The 19,899-nt window shown below is 67.7% G+C and overlaps 1 protein-coding gene across 1 annotated transcript in view; it reads left to right on the top strand.

Moving 5' to 3' along the window:
• The window catches only part of LOC141938815 (ryanodine receptor 1-like), a gene marked incomplete at its 5' end in the record, with an annotated part of 78,872 nt that overhangs the window by 19,288 nt on the left and 39,685 nt on the right, over nt 1-19,899 (top strand). Inside the window, 23 exon segments of the mRNA XM_074857826.1 lie at nt 1,375-1,522; nt 2,406-2,614; nt 3,326-3,500; nt 3,573-3,781; nt 4,380-4,759; nt 4,853-4,979; nt 5,818-5,978; nt 6,765-6,930; nt 7,047-7,133; nt 7,873-8,099; nt 8,890-9,715; nt 10,511-10,711; nt 11,596-11,707; nt 11,942-12,085; nt 12,953-13,226; nt 14,227-14,341; nt 14,427-14,559; nt 15,548-15,642; nt 15,727-15,862; nt 17,027-17,213; nt 17,956-18,067; nt 18,158-18,278; nt 18,991-19,160. Of these exon segments, the coding sequence (XP_074713927.1) occupies nt 1,375-1,522; nt 2,406-2,614; nt 3,326-3,500; nt 3,573-3,781; nt 4,380-4,759; nt 4,853-4,979; nt 5,818-5,978; nt 6,765-6,930; nt 7,047-7,133; nt 7,873-8,099; nt 8,890-9,715; nt 10,511-10,711; nt 11,596-11,707; nt 11,942-12,085; nt 12,953-13,226; nt 14,227-14,341; nt 14,427-14,559; nt 15,548-15,642; nt 15,727-15,862; nt 17,027-17,213; nt 17,956-18,067; nt 18,158-18,278; nt 18,991-19,160 (4,515 nt within the window).

Genomic DNA, 19,899 nt, shown 5'->3' with positions numbered 1-19,899 from the left:
CAAACCTCCCCCCATGCCCCCGCCCCCCTCTTGGGGTTGAGGTTCTTCTGGTGTCCCCACACCGTGTCCCCATGTCCCCAGTGCTGTCCCCGTGTCCCCATGTCCCCAGTGGTGTCCCCACACCCCTCGTGGCGTGTCCCCATGTCCCTGGTGGTGTCCCCGTGCCCCCACACCCCCCCATGGCATGTCGCTGTGTCCCCAGTGGTGTCCCCATGTCCCCAGTGGCGATGTCCCCGTGTCCCCACACCCCCCGTGACATGTCCCCATGTCCCCAGTGGTGATGTCCCCATGTCTCTGGTGGTGTCCCCGTGTCCCCATGTCCCCAGACCCCCCATGGCATGTCCCCATCTCCCCATTTGTGATGTGCCCAGTGGTGTCCCTGTGTCCCCATGTCCCCACACCACCCATGGCATGTCCCCATGTCCCCAGTGGTGATGTCCCCGTGTCCCTGGTGATGTCCCCATGTCCCCGTGTCCCCATACTCCCCATGGCATGTCCCCATGTCCCCAGTGGTGTCCCTGTGTCCCCATGTCCCCACACCCCCCATGGCATGTCCCCAGTGGTGATGTCCCCGTGTCCCTGGTGATGTCCCTGTGTCCCCATGTCCCCATACCCCCCATGGCATGTCCCCATCACCCCAGTGGTGATGTCCCCATGTCCCCGTGTCCCCACACCCCCCGTGGCATGTCCCCATGTCCCCATTGGTGATGTCCCCATGTCCCTGGTGGTGTCCCCGTGTCCCCGTGTCCCCATACTCCCCATGGCATGTCCCCATGTCCCCAGTGGTGTCCCTGTGTCCCCATGTCCCCACACCCCCCATGGCATGTCCCCATGTCCCCAGTGGTGATGTCCCCGTGTCCCTGGTGATGTCCCTGTGTCCCCATGTCCCCACACCCCCCATGGCATGTCCCCATGTCCCCAGTGGTGATGTCCCCGTGTCCCTGGTGATGTCCCTGTGTCCCCATGTCCCCAGACCCCCCATGGCATGTCCCCATGTCCCCAGTGGTGATGTCCCCATGTCCCCGTGTCCCCACACCCCCCATGGCGTGTCCCCATGTCCCCGATGGTGATGTCCCCATGTCCCCGTGTCCCCACACCCCCCATGGCATGTCCCCATGTCCCTATTGGTGATGTCCCCATGTCTCTGGTGATGTCCCCGTGTCCCCATGTCCCCAGACCCCCCATGGCATGTCCCCATCTCCCCAGTGGTGATGTCCCCATGTCCCCGTGTCCCCACACCCCCCATGGCGTGTCCCCATGTCCCCGATGGTGATGTACCCATGTCCCCATGTCCCCACACCCCCCGTGGCACGTCCCCGTGTCCCCAGAGGTGATGTCCCCATGTCCCCGGTGGTGACGTCCCCGTGTCCCCAGGACATCAAGAACAAGCGGAACCCGCGCCTGGTGCCCTACAACCTCCTGGACGAGCGCACCAAGAGGACGAACCGGGAGAGCCTGTGCCAGGCCGTGCGCACCCTGCTGGGCTACGGCTACAACATCGAGCCCCCCGACCAGGAGGGCCGTGAGTGCGGGGGGCCAGGGGGGCGGGGGGGGCACCGTGACGTTTTGGGGTGCAGGGAGGGTGCAGGGTGGTGTTTGGGGGCACAGGGTGACCTTTGGGGGCACAGGAGGGGGCAGGGTGACATTTTGGGTGCAGGGAGGGTGCAGGGTGGTGTTTGGGGACACAAGGTGCCCCTTGGGGGTGTAAGGAGGGGGCAAGGTGACATTTTGGGGTGCAGGGTGGTGTTTGGGGGCACAGGGAGGGCACAGGGTGTGTTTTTGGGGTGCAGGGTGGTGTTTGGGGCACAGGGAGGGCACAGGGTGTGTTTTTGGGGTGCAGGGTGGTGTTTGGGGGCACAGGGTGACCTTTGGGAGTGCAGGGAGGGGGCAGGGTGACATTTTGGGGTACAGGGAGGGTGCAGGGTGGTGTTTGGGGACACAAGGTGCCCCTTGGGGGTGTAAGGAGGGGGCAAGGTGACATTTTGGGGTGCAGGGTGGTGTTTGGGGGCACAGGGTGACCTTTGGGAGTGCAGGGAGGGGAAGGGTGGCATTTTGGGGTGCAGGGAGGGTGCAGGGTGGTGTTTGGGGGCACAGGGAGGGCACAGGGTGTGTTTTTGGGGTGCAGGGTGGTGTTTGGGGGGGCAGGGTGGTGTTTGGGGGGGCAGGGAGGACGCTGAGTGCCGTCAGGGAGTGCGGGTGCCCTTTGGGGGTGCCGGGTGCCGTTTGGGGGTGCCAGGTTCCATTTTGGGGGTACAGGGAAGACGCTGAGTGCTGTCAGGGGGTGCTGGGTGCCCTTTGGGGGTGCAGGAGGACACTGAGTGCTGCCGGGGGCTGCGGGTGCCCTTTGGGGGTCCCGTGTACCGTTTGGGGGGTGCCGACACCCCTCTCGCCCTCCCCTTTTCCAGCCGCCCAGGGGGTGCCGCAGCGGGGCCGGGGCGATCGCTCGCGGATCTTCCGCGCCGAGCGGGGCTACGCGGTGCGGGCCGGCAAGTGGTACTTCGAGTTCGAGGCCGTGACCACCGGGGAGATGCGGGTGGGCTGGGCCCGCCCCCACCTGCGCCCCGACACCGAGCTGGGCGCCGACGACCTCGCCTACGTCTTCAACGGGCACCGGGTGAGACCCCCGAACCCCCCCAGGCACCCCCAGAGTCCCCCCGGCACCCCCAGAGTCCCCCTGGGACACCCAGAGTCCCCCTGACACCCCCAGAGTCCCCCTGGGACACCCAGAATCCCTGCGGCACTCCCAGAGTCCCCCCTGGGACCCCCATAGTCCCCCACAGACCCCCCCCCGGGACCCCCATATTCCCCCTGAGATCCCCCAGGACCCCCACAGCCTCTTGGGACCTCCACAGGCCCCCCCCCCCCCCCTGGACCCCCATGTTTCCTCCGAGATCCCCATAGTCCTCCTGGGGCCCCCCATAGTCCCCCTGGGACCCCCACAGACCCCTCTGGGACCCCACATATTCGCCCCCTGGTCCCCCTTGGTCCCCAAATGCCCAGCACCCCAGGTCCCCTGGGTCCCCTATTGTCCCCATACTCCCCCATCGCCCCTGTGTCCCCAATTTCCCCTCGTTCCCTGTCACCCCCGTGTCCCCCTTCACCCCCTGTCCCCCATTGCCCCCGCATCCTCCGTTACTCCTGTGTCCTTGTCACCCCCATGTCCCCCATCACCCCCGTGTCCCCCATCACCCCCATGTCCCCCATGTCCCCATGTCCCCCATGTCCCCATGTTCCCCATCACCCCCGTGTCCCCCATCTCCCCGCGTCCCCCATCTCCCCACACCCCCGCCAACCCCTCCGCCGTCCCCCCCCCACTCTCCCGCAGGCTCAGCGGTGGCACGTGGGCAGCGAGCCCTTCGGCCGGACGTGGCAAGCGGGGGACGTGGTGGGCTGCATGATCGACCTGGCCGAGAGCCACATCAGCTTCACCCTCAACGGCGAGATGCTCATCAGCGACGCCGGCTCCGAGCTGGCCTTCAAGGACTTCGACGTGGGCGACGGTGTGGCGTGGAGGGCTCAGGGGGGGGTTTGGGGTTCGGGGGGGGCTGATGTTGACCTGTGTCCCCCCCCAGGGTTCGTGCCGGTGTGCAGCCTGGGGCTGGAGCAGGAGGGGCGCTTGAACCTGGGCCAGGAGGTGGGCAGCCTGCGCTTCTTCAGCATCTGCGGGCTACAGGAGGGCTACGAGCCCTTCGCCGTCAACATGAAGAGACCCATCACCCTCTGGTTCAGCAAGAGCCTCCCCCAGTTCGTCCCAGTGCCCCCCGACCACCCCCAGTTGGAGGTGAGGGGCGGGGGGAAACCCCGCATGTGGGGCGGGGCCCTAAGGGTTCCCAGGATGGGGCGATGCACGGTGCTGGGGTGCCCTGAGGGTCCCCAGGAGTGGGTGACGCCAAGGGGTCCTTGGTCCCTGAGGGTCCCCAGGGTGGGGTGACACACGGTGCTGGGGGGTCCTTGGTCCCTGAGGGTCCTCAGGGTGGGGTGACACACGGTGCTGGGGGGTCCTTGGTCCCTGAGGGTCCCCAGGGTGAGGTGACACACGGTACTGAGGGGACCTTGGTCCCTGAGGGTCCCCAGGGTGGGGTGACACACGGTGCCGGGGGGTCCCTGGGTGTAGGTGGTCCCCAGGGATGGGTGATGCCCGTCCCTGCAGGGTCCCTGGGTGTCAGGGGTCCCCAACCCCTGAGGGTCCCTGTGATGGGGTGATGCCTGACACCAGGGGGTCCCCAAAACCTGAGGGTCCCTTCAATGGGGCGATCCCTGTCCCCGAGGGTCCCCAGGGATGGGTGATGCTCATCCTCCCTGCGGGGTCCCCGGGCGTGGGGGCCCCCCCCACCCCATCCGCACCCTGACGCCCCTCTCGGGGGGGGTGGTCCCCACAGGTGACGCGGATGGACGGGACGGTGGAGACACCCCCGTGCCTGCGCTTGGCCCACCGGGCCGCCGGCACCCCGGCCGCGCCGCCCGAGCTCCTCTTCCTCCGCCTCAGCCTCCCCGTCCAGTTCCACCCCCGCTTCCGCTGCACCCCGGGGGCCACCCCCCTACCCCAGGCCCCCCCCGAGCCCCCCGAAGACGTCAGCCTCGAGCCCCTCTCCGAATTCGAGCGCCTCCGTCGCTCGGCTGGGCCCCGGCAGCCCGAAGGGGAGGGCGAGGGCGAGAAGGGACCTGGGGGGGCTGCTCCTGCCACCCCGGCCCCCCGGGACCAGCCCCGCGCCGAGAACGAGAAGGACGCGACCACCGAGAAGGGCAAGACCCGGAGGGGGTGAGCGTGGGGGGCACTGCCCCATGGTGGGGGCTATGGGGCGAGCAGGGCGGTGGGGGGTGCCCCCCCTCACCCCCAGCCCGTGCCCCCCAGGTTCCTGTTCAAGGCCAGGAAGACGCCCTTCGCGCCCCCCCCCGCCGTGCCCACTGTCCCCCGCCTCGAGGAGGACGTTGTCCCCGACGAGCGCGACGACCCCGAGGTCATCATGAACACCACCACGGTAGGTCGCTCCCCCCCGTCCCCGAAACCCCCGGCCCTCCTTTTGGCACCCTGACCCCCACCCCACCACCCCATTGTGGTACCCAGCACCCCCGTGCCATCCGTGCCCCGCTGTCCCCATCCCTGTCCCCTGTCCCGCATCCCTGCATCCCTGTCCCCATCCCACCCCCCTTCCCACTCCCCATCCCTGTCCCCTTCCCTGTCCCCTGGGCCTTCATCGCTGTCCCCAGCCCTGTGGTCCCTGTCCCCCATCCCTGCATCCCTGTCTCCATCCTGACATCCCTGTGCTTGTTCCTATTCCTGCATCCCTGTCCCCATCCCCATGTCCCCATCCCTGTCCCCATCCCTGTCCCCCATCCCTGTCCCAATCCCTGTCCCCATTCCTGTCTCTATCTCTGTCCCCATGTCCCCATCCCTGTCCCCCATCCCTGTCCACATCCCTGTCCCCGTGTCCCCATCCCTGTCCCCCATCCTTGTTCCCATCCCCATCCCCATGTCCCCATCCCTGTCCCCATCCCCATGTCCCCATCCCTGTCCCCATTCCTGTCCCCATTCCTGTCCCCCATCCCTGTCCCCATCCCTGTCCCCATCCTTGTTCCCATCCCCATGTCCCCATCCCTGTCCCCATCCCCATCCCCCACCCCTGTCCCTGTGTCCCCATCCCTGTCCCCCATCCCTGTCCCCCATCCCTGTCCCCCATCCCTGTCCCCGTGTCCCCATCCCCGTCCCCAGCCGTGTCCCCATCCCCATGTCCCCATCCCCATCCCCCATCCCTGCATCCCTGTCCCCTCCTGCCCCCCCGGGCCCCCCCATGACCTCTCTGCCCCCCTTCCCCCCAGTACTACTACTCGGTGCGGATCTTCGCGGGGCAGGAGCCCTCCAGCGTCTGGGTGGGCTGGGTGACCCCCGACTTCCACCAGCACGACCCGGCCTTCGACCTCTCCCGCGTCCGCACCGTCACTGTCACCATGGGCGACGACAAGGGCAACGTGCACGACAGGTACAGGGAGGGGGGAACCCCAAAATGGGATCCTCGGGGGGTGATGGGATCCAGGGGGTCCCTTTGTGGGTCCTTGGGGGGTGATGGGGAAGGAGGTCCAGGAACTGGGGGTGATGGGGAAGAGGTTCTGGACCTGGGGGGTCCCTGGGGGGGCAATGAAGAAGGGATTCAGGACCCGGGAGTCTTTGGGGGGCGATGGGGAAAGGGTCCAGGAACTGGGGGTCCCTTTGGGGGTGACGGGGGAAGTGTTACAGGATCTGGGGGTGATGGGGAGGAGATTCTGGACCTGGGGGGCCCTTGGGGGGTTCTTTGGGGGTGATGGGGAAGGGATCCAGGACGTGGGGGGTCCCTGGAGGTCAATGGAGAAGAGGTTCAGGACCTGGGGGTCATTGGGGGGTGATGGGGAAGGGGTCTAGGAACTGGAGGTCCCTTTGGGGGCAAAGGGGAAGGGGTCCAGGATCCAGGGGGACCCTTGGGGGGGCGATGGGGAAGGAGTCCAGGAACTGGGGGTTCCTTGGGGGGCCCTTGTGGGTGTGATAGGGAAGGGGTCGAGGATCCCGGAGGGTCCCTGGTGGGGGGGGACAGTGGGGAGTCCAGGACCTGGGGGTGATGGGGAAGGGGCTCAGGAACTGGGGGGCCCTTGGGGGGCCCTTTGGAGGCGATGGGGAAGGAGTCCAGGACCTGGGGGCGATGGGGAAGGGATCTGGAACCTGGGGGTCCCTTGTGGGGGCAATGGGGAAGGTTTCCCGCCCTCAACCCCCCCCCATTTTTGCTCCCCGCCCCCAGCATCAAGCGCAGCAACTGCTACATGGTGTGGGGGGGGGAGTTCGCCAGCAACACGCAGCAGACGCGGGTCAGCCACACCGACCTGGTCATCGGCTGCCTGGTGGACCTGGCCACCGGGCTCATGACCTTCACCGCCAACGGCAAGGAGATCAACACCTTCTTCCAGGTGGGGTGGGCCCCCCCTTGCACCCCCTCCTGTGAGGCTTGGGGGGGGGGGGTCCCATCCCCAATCCCAGGGGCTCGCAAGCTCCATCCCTGGTCTCAGTGGCTTCGTCCGTGCAGGTGGAACCCAACACCAAGCTCTTCCCGGCCGTCTTCGCCCTCCCCACCAGCCAGAACGTCATCCAGTTTGAGTTGGGCAAGCTCAAGGTGAGCGGGGCCACCTGGATGCCTGGGACCACCCCCACACACACACCCCAGGTCACCCTGGGGGTGGGGGTAGTAGGGTCTGTGGGGAGATAACGGGGTCTACAGGGGGGTCCAAGGGGAACCTGGGGGTGCTGGGGCTCTCTGGGGGAGTCTTGGGGTCTACAAGGTGGGTCAAGGGGTACCTGGGCCCCTGGAGGTGGTGGTCTCTGGGGGGAGTCTTGGGGTCAATAGGGTGGACCAAGGGTGACCTGTGCCCCTAGGGGTGGTGGGGGTCTTTGGGGGGGTCTTGGGGTCTACAAGGTGGATCAAGGGGAACCTGGGGCCCTGGAGGTGGTGGTGGGGTCTTTGGGGTCTGTAGGATAGACCAAGGGCAACTGGGACCACTGGGGAGGTGAGGGGGTCTGTGGAGGGTTGGGGGGGGCTGTAGGGAGTCCTGAGCCCCTGGGGGTGCTGGGGGTCTCTGGGGGGGGTCTTGGGGTCTACAAGGTGTGGACCAAGGGGAACCAGGGCCCCTGGGGGTGCTGGGGGCCTCTGGGGGGGTCTTGGGATCTGCAAGGTGTGGACCAAGGGGCACCTGGACGCCTGGGGGTGCTGGGGGTCTCTGGGGGGGTCTTGGGGTCTACAAGGTGGATCAAGGGGAACCTGGGGTCCTGGGGGTGCTGGGGGTCTCTGGGGGGACATCAGGCATCCCAGCTGTGTGGGTCCCTCCCCATCTCACCCCCCCGCTGTGTCCCTACAGAACATCATGCCCATCTCGGCCGCCATGTTCAGCAGCGAGCGGAAGAACCCGGAGCCGCAGTGCCCGCCGCGGTTGGTCATCCAGGTGCTGACCCCCGTCACCTGGAGCCGGATGCCCAACGAGTTCCTGGCGGTGGAGACCACCCGCCTGAGCGAGCGGCAGGGCTGGGCCGTGGAGTGCAACGAGCCCCTCGTCATGATGGCCCTCCACATCCCTGAGGAGAACAGGTCGGGGACCCCACAGGTGTCATGGGCCCAGGCTCCCATCACTGGAGGGACCCAGGCCTCCCGCCCCCAGGAGACCTGGGTATCGTGTCCCCAGGGGTTCCATCACTGGGGGACCCAGGACATTCAAGGATGACCTATCCCCAGGGGTCCCACCCCCAGGAGACCTTGGGGTCCCATCCCTGGGGAACCCCAGGGTCTCATCCCCAGGAGAACTTGGTGTCATGTCTGCAGGGGTCCTATCACTGGGGGACCCAGGGGTCCCACCCCCAGCAGACCCAGGGCTCCCACCCCCAGGACACCCAGGGGTCCTATCCCCAGCAGACCGAGGTGTCACATCCCTTTGGGTGCCATCACTGGGTGACTCAGGGGTCCCATCCCCAGGAGACCCAGAAGTCCCATCCCCAGGAGACCAGGGCATCATGTCCCCAAGGGTCCCATCACTGGATCACCCAGGGGTCCCACCCCCAGCAGACCCAGGGCTCCCACCCCCAGGACACCCAAGAGTCCCATCCCCAGGAGACCTGGACATCATGTCCCCAAGGGTCCCATCACTGGGTCACCCAGGGGTCCCACCCCCAGCAGACCCAGGGGTCCCATCCCCAGGACACCCAAGGGTCCCATCCCCAGGAGACCTGGGCATCACGTCCCCAGACTCCCATCACCAGCTGACTCAGGGGTCCCACCCCCAGGAGACCCCTGTGTTGTGTCCCTTTGTGTCCCCTCCCAGCAGACTGGGGTGTCCTGTCCCCAGGACCGCCACACTGACCCCCCCCCCCCCGCCTTTCCCCAGGTGCATCGACATCATGGAGCTGTCGGAGCGGCTGGACCTGCTGCGCTTCCAGTGGCACACGCTGAAGCTCTACTGCGCCGTCTGTGCCCTGGGCAACAACCGGGTGGCCCATGCGCTCTGTAGCCACGTGGACCAGGCCCAGCTCCTCTTCGCCATCGAAAGCCCAGAGCTCCCGGGGCCACTACGGGCCGGCTACTACGACCTGTTGCTAGCCATGCACCTCGACGCCGCCCAACGCGCCCGCGCCTCCATGAGCGCCGAGTTCATCATCCCCATGACCGAAGCCACCAAGAGCATCACGCTCTTCCCCGACGGCGGGCGAGCCCCCGGCCCCCCCGGCGTGGGGCCCAGCGCCTGTTTGAGACCCCAACCCCATTTCGCCGAACCTTGTTTCGTCCTGGCGGCCGGCGGCGGGCGAGCGCCGCTCAGCCCCAGCATCCCCTTGGAGGCGCTGGGGGCTCGGGCTATCAGGATGTTGGCCGAGGCGGTGGCCGGGGGGGGACCCCACGCCCGGGACCCCGTGGGGGGCAGCGTGGAATTCCAGTTGGTGCCGGTGTTGAAACTGGTGTCGGCGCTGCTGGCGGTGGGCGCGCTGGGGGACGCGGACGTGCGCCGTGTCCTCCGCATGATCGAGCCCAGGGTTTTTGGGGAGCCTCGGCAGGACCCCCCGGCTGACGGCGAGGAGGAGGAGGAGGCGCGGAGGAAGGCCATCGAGGCGGGCGAGATGGAGGAGGGAGAGGAGGAAGAGGAGGAGAAGGAGGAGGAGGAGGAAGGGCTGGAGGAGGGGCTGCTGCAGATGAAGCTGCCTGAGTCGGTCAAGCTGCAGGTGAGGGGACCCTCCCCGGGGGGGGGGGGGGGAGGTGTGTGACAGAGCCCCAGGCGGTCCCTGTCCCCTCTCTGGGGTCCTTGTCCCCGTGTCCCCTCACTGGGGTGCACCCCCTGTCCCTGTCCCCATCTCCCCTCCCCATGTCCCCTCCCTGGGGTCCTTGTCCCCATGTCCCCTCCCTGGGGTCCTTGTCCCCCTGTTCCCCCCCGTGTCCCCTCCCTGGGGTGCCTGTCCCCTCCTTGTGTCCCCTCCTTGGGGTCCCCTCCTCGTGTCCCCTCCCTGATGTGCACCCATGTCCCTGTCCCCATGTCCCCTCCCTGGGGTCCCCTCCCTGGAGTCCCCTCCCCGTGTCCCCTCCCTGGGGTGCACCCACGTCCCTGTCCCTGTGTCCTCTCCCCATGTCCCCTCCCTGGGGTCCTTGTCCCCCTGTTCCCCCCCGTGTCCCCTCCCTGGGGTGCCTGTCCCCTCCCCGTGTCCCCTCCCTGGGGTGCACCCATGTCCCTGTCCCTGTCTCCTCTCCCCATGTCCCCTCCCTGGGGTGCACCCACATCCCCGTCCCTGTGTCCCCTCCCCGTGTCCCCTCCCTGGGGTGCACCCACTGTCCCCATGTCCCACCCCCAGCGACCCCCAGAGGTCCCCAATCCCCCCCAAGCCACACCCCCACCTCCCCAATCATCCCAGTTAACACCATTCCTGTCCCCCCACCTTGTCCCCTGCCCCGGGGACCCCCATGTCCCCACCGTGTCCCCCGCCGTGTCCCCCCCCCGTGTCCCCTGCTGACGCCGTGGGGCGCAGATGTGCAACCTGCTGCAGTACTTCTGCGAGCGGGAGCTGCAGCACCGCGTCGAGGCCATCGTCGCCTTCTCGGAGCGACACGTGGAGCGGCTGCAGCGCGACCAGCGCCGCCGCTACGGCCACCTGATGCGGGCGCTCACCATGTCGGCCGCCGAGACCGCCCGGCGCACCCGCGAGTTCCGCTCGCCCCCCCAGGAGCAGGTGGGGCGGGGGGCGGCCCACGGCGCAGGCACCCCCACGGGAACACCCACGGGGACATGGGGACACCCACGGGGACGTGTGTGGGGAACTGGGATGTCCACGGGGACATGGGGACACCCATCGGGGACCCCCACAGGGGCGCGTGTGGGAAACTGGGATGTCTACTGGGACATCAGTGGGGATGTGTGGGAAACTGGGACATCCACGGGGACATGGGGACACCCACAGGGACCTTCACGGGGATGTGTGTGGGGAACCGGGACGTCCACGGGGACGTGGGGACCCCCACAGGGACGTGTGTGGGGAACCGGGATGTCCATGGGGACCCCCACAGGGGCGTGTGTAGCAAACTGGGACGTCCACGGGGACATGGGGACGCCCACGGGGATGTGTGTGGGGAACCGGGATGTCCGTGGGGACATGGGGACACCCACAGGGACCCCTACAGGGACACCCATGGAGGCATGCGTGTGAAACTGGGACGTCCACAGGGACGTCAGTGGGGATGTGTGGGAAACTGGGATGTCCATGGGGACACGGGGACACCCACAGGGACCCCCACAGGGACAAGTGTGCGGAACCAGGATGTCCATGGGGACATGAACAGGGACATGGGGACACCCATGGGGGCATGCGTGGGAAACTAGGATGTCCATGGGGACATGGGGACGTGGGGGCACCCACGGGAACATCCCTGGGGACATGTGTGAGGAGAGGGGCGCAGGGACGAGGACACTCACAGGGCAGTGAGGACACGGAGCCATGTGTGGGGTCACAGGGAAACGTGGCGGGTACGTACGTGGAGTGATGGCAGCAGGAGGGGTCCCGCTGACCTGTGTGTCCCCTCGTGTCCCCCCATGTCCCCCTGTGTGTCCCCCCCCCAGATCAACATGCTGCTGCAGTACAAGGCGGGGGCGGACGAGGAGGAGTGCCCGGTGCCCGAGGACATCCGCGACGAGCTCCTCGACTTCCACAATGACCTGCTGGCACACTGCGGTGAGACGGGGACCCCCCCGGGGGTGTGGGGACCCCCCCAGGGGCACAGGGACATCCTCCGAGGCACCAGGACCCCTCCCCAGGGCATGGGGATCCCCATTCTGTGACCCCAGGGCATGGGGAGCCCCATCCTGGGAGTCGGGAGCATGGGACAACCCCTGCTTTGGGGACATGGGGAGTCACCCCGTTTTGGGGACATGGGCCCCCCCATGACCCCCGTGACCCCCCCCTCAGGCATCGAGCTGGCAGGCGAGGAGGAGGAGGAGGAGGAGGAGACGTCCCTGCGGCAGCGGCTGCTGGGGCTGGTGCAGAAGGTGGTGGGGCTCCGCGGGACGGCGGCGCAGGAGGAGGCACCCCCCGAGGAGCCCCCAGTGCCCAGTGAGAGGGGTGGGGGGGAGGGACAGGGGGCCCCCAGGTGCCCGCTCGGCTGTCCCCAAGGCATGGCCAAGCTGTCCCCAGGGTGTTGGCCAAGTTGTCCCCAAAGCATTGGCCAAGTTGCCCCCAAGCTGTTGGCCAAGCTGCCCCCGAGGTGTTGGCCAATTTGTCCCCAGGGCATTGGCCAAGTTGTCCCTACGGTGTTGGCCAAGTTGTCCCCAAGGCACTGGCCAAGCTGCCCTCAAGATGTTGGTTAAGTTGTCCCCAGGGCGTTGGCCAAGTTGTCCCCAAGGCATTGGCTAAGCTGCCCCCAAGGTGTTGGCCAAACTGCCCCAAGGTGTTGGCCAAACTGCCCCCAAGGTGTTGGCTAAATTGTCCCCAAGGCACTGGCCAAGCTGCCCTCAAGGTGTTGCCCAAGTTGTCCCCAGGGCATTGGCCAGGCTGTGCCCAGGTCATGGCCAAGCTGCCCCCAAAACTTTGGCCAAGCTGCCCTCAAGGTGTTGGCTAAGTTTTCCCCAAGACGTTGGCCAAGTTGTCCCCAAGGTGTTGGCCAATTTGTCCCCAAGGCACTGGCCAAACTGTCCCCAAAACATTGGCTAAGCTGCCCCCAAGGTGTTGGCCAAGGTGTCCCCAAGGTGCTGGCCAAGCTGTACCCAGGTCATGGCCAAGTTGTCCCCAAGGCGTTGGCCAAGCTGTGCCCAAGGTGTTGGCCAAGCTGTCCCCAAGTTACCAACTGGACTGTCCCCAAGTGACGGCCAAGCCACCCCCAAGGTGTTGACAGTCTCGAGCTGCCCCCACATGCGCCCCCTTCGCCCCTGCCCCCTCGGGGTGCCCCACCCACGTCCCCCCCCCCTCTTCCCCCCCCTCCAGGCACCCTGCAGGAGCTGATCTCGCAGACGATGGTGCACTGGGCGCAGGAGTCCTTCATCCAGAGCCCCGAGCTGGTGCGCGCCATGTTCAGCCTCCTGCACCGCCAGTACGACGGACTGGGGGAACTGGTGCGGGCCCTGCCCAAGGCCTACACCATCAGCGCCCACTCCGTGCCCGACACCACCGCGCTCCTGGAGTGCCTGGGCCAGATCCGCTCCCTCCTCATCGTCCAGATGGGCCCCGAGGAGGAGAATCTCATGATCCAGAGCATCGGGTGGGTGCACGCAGACTGCCCCGGGCACCCCCTGGCACCCCCCAACCTGCCACTGGGCACCCCGCAGCCCCATCCCACACCCCGTGGTGGTCCCCCTTAGCATCCCATGTCCTCCCCTGGGCACCCTGTGTCCCCATCCTGCACCCTGTGTCCCCCCTGAGCACCCCACGTCCTCCCCTGGGCACCCCGCAGCCCCATCCCACACCCCGTGGTGGTCCCCCTTAGCATCCCATGTCCTCCCCTTGGGCACCCCATGTCCCCATCCCACACCCTGTGGCCCCCCCTGAGCGCCCTGTGTCTCCCTTGGCCACCCGTGTCCCCTCTGAGCACCCCACAGCCCCCCTTGGGCACCCCATGTCCCCACGCTGCACCCCGTGTCCCCCCCTGAGCACCCCATGTCCTCCCTGAGCACTCTGTGTCCCCATCCTGCACCCCATGTCCCCTCTGAGCACCCCATGGCCCCCCCTTGGGCACCCCATGTCCCCATCCCACACCCTATGGCTCCCCTGAGCACCCCGTGTCTCCCTTGGCCACCCGTGTCCCCTCTGAGCACCCCTTGTCCCCATCCAGCACTCCGTGTCCCCTCTGAGCACCCCGTGTCCTCCCTTGGTCACCCCGTGTCCCCCTTTATCCCTCGGCCACCCCATGTCCCCTCCCTGAGCACCCCATGTCCCCCCTAGTCACCCCACGTCCTCCTGTGTCCCCCAGGCACCCCTTGTCCCCTCCCTTGGCCACCCCATGTCCCCTCTCCATGCACCCCATGTTCCCTGGGCACCCCACGTCCCCCTGTGTCCCCCAGTCACCCCCAATCCCCTCCCTGCCCCCTCCCAAGGCACTCACCACCCTCCCAGCAGCCCACACCCCCCCAGTCACCCCATCACCCCCCTGGCACCCCCCATCTCCCCAGAACACCCCACTTTCCCTATCCCAGCTACCCTCAGGACACGCAGATCCCTTGCAGTGACACCCCCCCCCGTCTTTCTTTCTACCCCCCCCCCAGGAACATCATGAACAACAAGGTCTTCTACCAGCACCCCAACTTGATGCGGGCGCTGGGGATGCACGAGACCGTCATGCAGGTGATGGTCAGCGTGCTGGGCGGCGGCGAGTCCAAGGTGAGTTTGGGGGTGTCCCCCCCCACTTCCCAGGGTGTCCCCAACCCCTCCCCGTGCCCCCTGACTGTGTGTCCCCCCCCCCCAGGAGATTCGCTTCCCCAAGATGGTGACCAACTGCTGCCGCTTCCTCTGCTACTTCTGCCGCATCAGCCGCCAAAACCAACGCTCCATGTTCGACCACCTCGGGTACCTGCTGGAGAACAGCAGCATCGGCCTGGGTGAGCCCCCCGGCACCCCCCGGCACCCCCCCAGGCACCCCCAAACTGTCATCCCCCCTCGGTATCCCCCAGAACCCCCTTGATACCCCCTGGAACCCCCCAGCTCCCTCCAGCCACCCCTGCCCTGCCTGCCTGGAGAAATGAGGCCTCTGGGGGTCCCCTCCATCCCCAAACTGGCACCCTGGGGGTCTCTGCACCCCCAGACTGGCACCCTGGGTGTCCCAGCACCCCCAAACCAGCACCCTGGGGGTCCCTGTTCCAAAATTTCACACCCTGGGGGTCCCTGCACCCTCCAATTTGGCACCCTGGGCCTCCCTGCACCCCCAAACTGGTACTCTGGGGGTCCCTGCATCCCAGATTTGGCACCCTGGGGGTCCCACGTCCCTCCTGGCACCCCTCAGAGCACCCCCAAACTGGCATCCCCCCTTGGTACCCCCCAGCACCTCCTCGGTACCCCCCGGCACCCCCCAGCTCCCCCCAGCCACCCCTGCCCTGCCTGCCCAGGGAAATGAGGCCTCTGGGGGTCCCCTCCATCCCCAAACTGGCACCTTGGGGGTCCCTGTTCCCAGATTTGGCACCCTGGGGGTCCCTGCGCCCTCCAATTTGGCACCCTGGGGTTCTCTGCACCCCCAAACTGGCACCCTGGGGGTCCCTGCACCCCAAACTGGCACTCTGGGAGTCCCTGCACCCCCCCAATTTGGCACCCTGGGGGTCTCTGTTCCCAGATTGTCACACTGGGGGTCCCTGCACCCCCAAACTGACACCCTGGGGGATCCCTGCTCCCCTCGATCGCAGTTGGCCACCCTGGTGGGGTCCCTGTATCCCCATCCTGGCACCCTGGGGGGGGTCCCTGCACCCCTCAATCCCACCCTGTCCCTCTCAACACCCACAAACCCCCCCCTCCCCACCGTGGCCATGCACCCTGACCCCCCACCCCCTCCAAAACCACCCTGACACCGCCCCCCCCCCCCCCAAAAAAAAAATCAAGGCATGCGGGGTTCGACCCCCCTGGACGTGGCGGCCGCCTCCGTCATCGACAACAACGAGCTGGCGCTGGCGCTGAAGGAGCAGGACCTGGAGAAGGTGGGTGGGTGGCCCTGGGGACATTTTGGGGGTTGGGGGGGCACACGCGGGGCCCCCCCCCTTGCGAGGATCCCGGTGCCGCAGGTGGTGACGTACCTGGCGAGCTGCGGGCTGCAGAGCTGCCCCATGCTGCTGGCCAAGGGGTACCCCGACATCGGCTGGAACCCCTGCGGGGGCGAGCGCTACCTCGACTTCCTCCGCTTCGCCGTCTTCGTCAACGGTGAGTGACGAGGGGGGGGGTTGAGGTGGCCCCATGTGTCCCCCCCACCCCGTGTCCCCTCCCTGGCGGGGGAGCGGTCCCTGTGTCGCCATCCCGGCACCCCCAGAGGGCCCTGAATCCGCTTGACCCCGTCTGTGTCCTCCTGGGGGTCCCTGTGTCCCCTCACCTGGCACCCTGGGGGTCCTTGCACCCCCTTAACTCATCTTGGCACCCTGGGGGTCCCCATGTCCCCATCGTGGCACCCTGGGGGTCCTTGCACCCCCTTAACTCATCTTGGCACCCTGGGGGTCCCCATGTCCCCATCGTGGCACCCTGGGGGTCCTTGAGCCCCCTTAGCTCATCCTGGCACCCTGGGGGTCCCCCCTGTCCCCATTGTGGCACCCTGGGGGTCCTTGCACCCCCTTAACTCATCTTGGCACCCTGGGGGTCCCCATGTCCCCATCGTGGCACCCTGGGGGTCCCTGCACCCCTTTACCTCATCCTGGCACCTTGAGGGTCCCTGTGTCCCCATTGTGGCACCGCGGGGATCCCTGCACCCCCTTACTTCATCCTGGCACCCCAGCGTCCCTGTGTCCCCTCACCTGTCACCACAGGGGGTCCCTGTGTCCCTGTCCTGGCACCCCTGGGTCACTGCACCCTCATCCTGGCACCCCTGGGGTCCCCATGTCCCCATCCTGGCACCATGGGGCATCCCTGTGTCCCCATCCTGGCACCCCTGGGTCCCTGCACCCTCAGCCTGGCACCCTCGGGGTCCCCGTGTCCCCATCCTGGCTCCCTGAGGGTCCCCATGTCCCCTCACCTGTCACCACAGGGGGTCCCTGTGTCCCTGTCCTGGCACCCCTGGGTCGCTGCACCCTCATCCTGGCACCCTCGGGGTCCCCGTGTCCCCATCCTGGCTCCCTGGGGGTCCCCATGTCCCCTCACCTGTCACCACAGGGGTCCCTGTGTCCCCATCCTGTCCCCCCTGGGCCCCTGCACCCTCGTTCTGGCCCCCCGGGGGTCCCCGTGTCCCCTCACCTTCCACCATGGGGGGGATCCCTCTGTCCCCACCCTGTCCCCCCTGGGTCCCTGCACCCCCACGCGCCCATCGTGGCTCCAGGGGTGCCCTGTGCCCCCCGTCGCAGCCCATTTGGGGGGGTCCCCGTCACCCCTGTGACCCCGCAGGGGAGAGCGTGGAGGAGAACGCCAACGTGGTGGTCCGGCTGCTGATCCGGCGGCCCGAGTGCTTCGGGCCAGCGCTGCGGGGCGAGGGGGGCAGCGGGCTACTGGCCGCCATCCAGGACGCCCTGCACATCGCCCAGGACCCGGCCCGCGACGGGCCCACGGGCCGGCGGGAGCGGCGACGGGAACCGTGCGTTGGGGGGGACACACGGGGGGGTGCAAACGTGCCCGGCCCTCCTGGGGGTCGCTGCGTCCCCATCGTGACCCCTGACCCTCACCCTGCTGCCCTGCTGGCCCCCAAGTCCCCATCCCCGTGCTGCTGGGATGTTGGGGGTCCCCACAACGCCCCCCTCATCCCCTGCCCCCCTGTCCCCAACTTTTTGCGATGTTGGGGGTCCCCACGATGCCCCGCTCAATCCCTGCCCCCCTGTCCACACCTTTATGGGATGTTGGGGGTCCCCACAACACCCCACTTATCCCTGTCCCTATCTTTTTGGGATGTTGGGGGTCCCCATGGTCCCCCCCTACCCCCTGATCCCCCCTTCTCCATGCTGAAGGGATTTTGGGGGTCCCCCGATGCTCTTCCATCCCCTGCCCCCCCCATCCCCATGCTGAAGGGATTTTGGGGGTCCCCTGATGCCCTTCCATCCCCTGCCCCCCCCATCCCCATGCTGAAGGGATTTTGGGGGTCCCCCGATGCCCTTCCATCCCCTGCCCCCCCCATCCCCATGCTGAAGGGATTTTGGGGGTCCCCTGATGCCCTTCCATCCCCTGCCCCCCCCATCCCCATGCTGAAGGGATTTTGGGGGTCCCTGCCCCAGGGTGATACCTGGTGGTCCCTCACCCGTTGCTCCGGGATTCCGGGGATCCCCACAATTTTGCTGGGATTCTGGGGGTGCCCCTGATGCCCCCCTCTCCCTTTCCCCACGCAGATTTGGGGGTGAGGAGCCCCCCGAAGAAAACCGGGTGCACTTGGGCAACGCCATCATGTCCTTCTACGCCGCCCTCATCGACCTGCTGGGCCGCTGTGCCCCTGAGATGCACGTAAGGAGGGGGGACACAGGGTAGGGGGGACACACACAGATTGGGGGGGGGTCCCCCGGCTCCGGGTGACCCCCCCAACTCCCCCCACAGCTGATCCAGGCGGGCAAGGGGGAAGCGCTGCGGATCCGGGCGATTCTCCGCTCCCTCGTGCCCCTCGAGGACCTGGTGGGGATCATCAGCCTCCCCCTGCAGATCCCCGCCCTCGGGAAAGGTGGGGGGCCCCGGGGGGTACGGGGGGTCCCCGCGATGAGGGGGGGCACAAGGGGCCCAGACAGACTGGGGGGGGCACTGGGATGGGGGATGTGGGGTGTCTGGGCACAATGGGGGGGCTCCAGCTTTGGGGGGAATGTGGGGACACCCAGGCAGGTGGGGGGTCACTGGTTTGGGGGTACAGAGAGAGCCCAGTCAGACCGGGAGGCCACTGGTTTGGGGGTGCCTGGTCAGACTGGGTGGGGGGTCACTGGTTTGGGGTGCCTGGTCAGACTGGGAGGCCACTGGTTTGGGGGTGCCTGGTCAGACTCGGGGGGGGGTCACTGGTTTGGGGTGCCTGGTCAGACTGGGAGGCCACTGGTTTGGGGGTGCCTGGTCAGACTGGCGGGGGGGTCACTGGTTTGGGGGTGCCTGGTCAGACTCGGGGGGGGGTCACTGGTTTGGGGTGCCTGGTCAGACTGGGAGGTCACTGGTTTGGGGGTGCCTGGTCGGACTGGGGGGTCACTGGTTTGGGGGTGCCTGGTCAGACTGGGGGAGGGGTCACTGATTTGGGGGTGCCTGGTCAGACTGGGTGGGGGGTCACTGGTTTGGGGGTGCCCAGCCAGGCAGGGGGGTGCCGGGCTGGCCCAGAGGCAGGCACCCCTTGCCGGGGGGGGGGGGGGGGGATGGCGGGTGGGGTTGAGGGGTGACCCCCATTTCGGCGGCCCCCCCAGACGGCAGCGTGGTGGAGCCGCGGATGGCCGCCAGCTTCGTGCCCGAGCACAAGGCGCCCATGGTGCTCTTCCTCGACCGCGTCTACGGCGTCGAGTCCCAGGAGTTCCTGCTGCGCGTGCTGGAGGTCGGCTTCCTGCCCGACATGCGGGCCGCCGCCTCGCTCGACACGGTGAGACCCCCCCCAATGCCCCCCCGAGCCCCCCAAACCTGCCCTGCCCCCTGGGGTGAGGCTGGGAACCCCCAAACCTGCCCTGGCCTCGTGGGATGGGGATGGGGTCACCTGGAACCCTCCCTGCCCTCTGGAGTGGGGCTGGGGGCCCCCAAACCCTTCCCTTCCTCTCTGAGGTGAGTCTGGGGTCCCCCAAATCTGTTCTGTTCCCCTGGAGTGGGTCTGGGGACCCCCAAACCTGCCCTGGCCTCGTGGGATGGGGATGGGGTCACCTGGAACCCTCCCTGCCCCCCTGGAGTGGGGCTGGGGCCCCCTCAAACCTGCCCTATGAGTGGACATGGGGTCCCCCCCAAAGATGCCCTGTGAGATGACATGGGGCCCCCCAAACCTGCTCTATGGGATGGACATGGGGTCCCCCAAACCCACCCCATGGGATGGCCATGGGATCCCCCAAACCCATGGGCATGGATCCGCCCCCTCCAACCCTGTGGGAAAACCCACCCTATGGGATGGACATGGGGTCCCCCAAACCCACCCTATGGGATGAGTCTGGGGTCCCCCCAAACCTGCCCTATGGGATGGACATGGGGTCCCCCAAACCCACCCCATGGGATGGCCATGGGATCCCCCAAACCCATGGGCATGGATCCGCCCCCTCCAACCCTATGGGATGAGTCTGGGGTCCCCCCAAACCTGCTCTATGGGATGGACATAGGGTCCCCCAAACCCACCCTATGGG

The sequence above is a fragment of the Strix uralensis genome, unplaced genomic scaffold, assembly GCF_047716275.1.
Source record: "Strix uralensis isolate ZFMK-TIS-50842 unplaced genomic scaffold, bStrUra1 scaffold_325, whole genome shotgun sequence".
NCBI classification, from domain to species: Eukaryota; Metazoa; Chordata; class Aves; order Strigiformes; family Strigidae; genus Strix; species Strix uralensis.
Note: the sequence above shows the minus strand (reverse complement) of the source record. Positions and strands in the feature narration are given on the sequence as shown.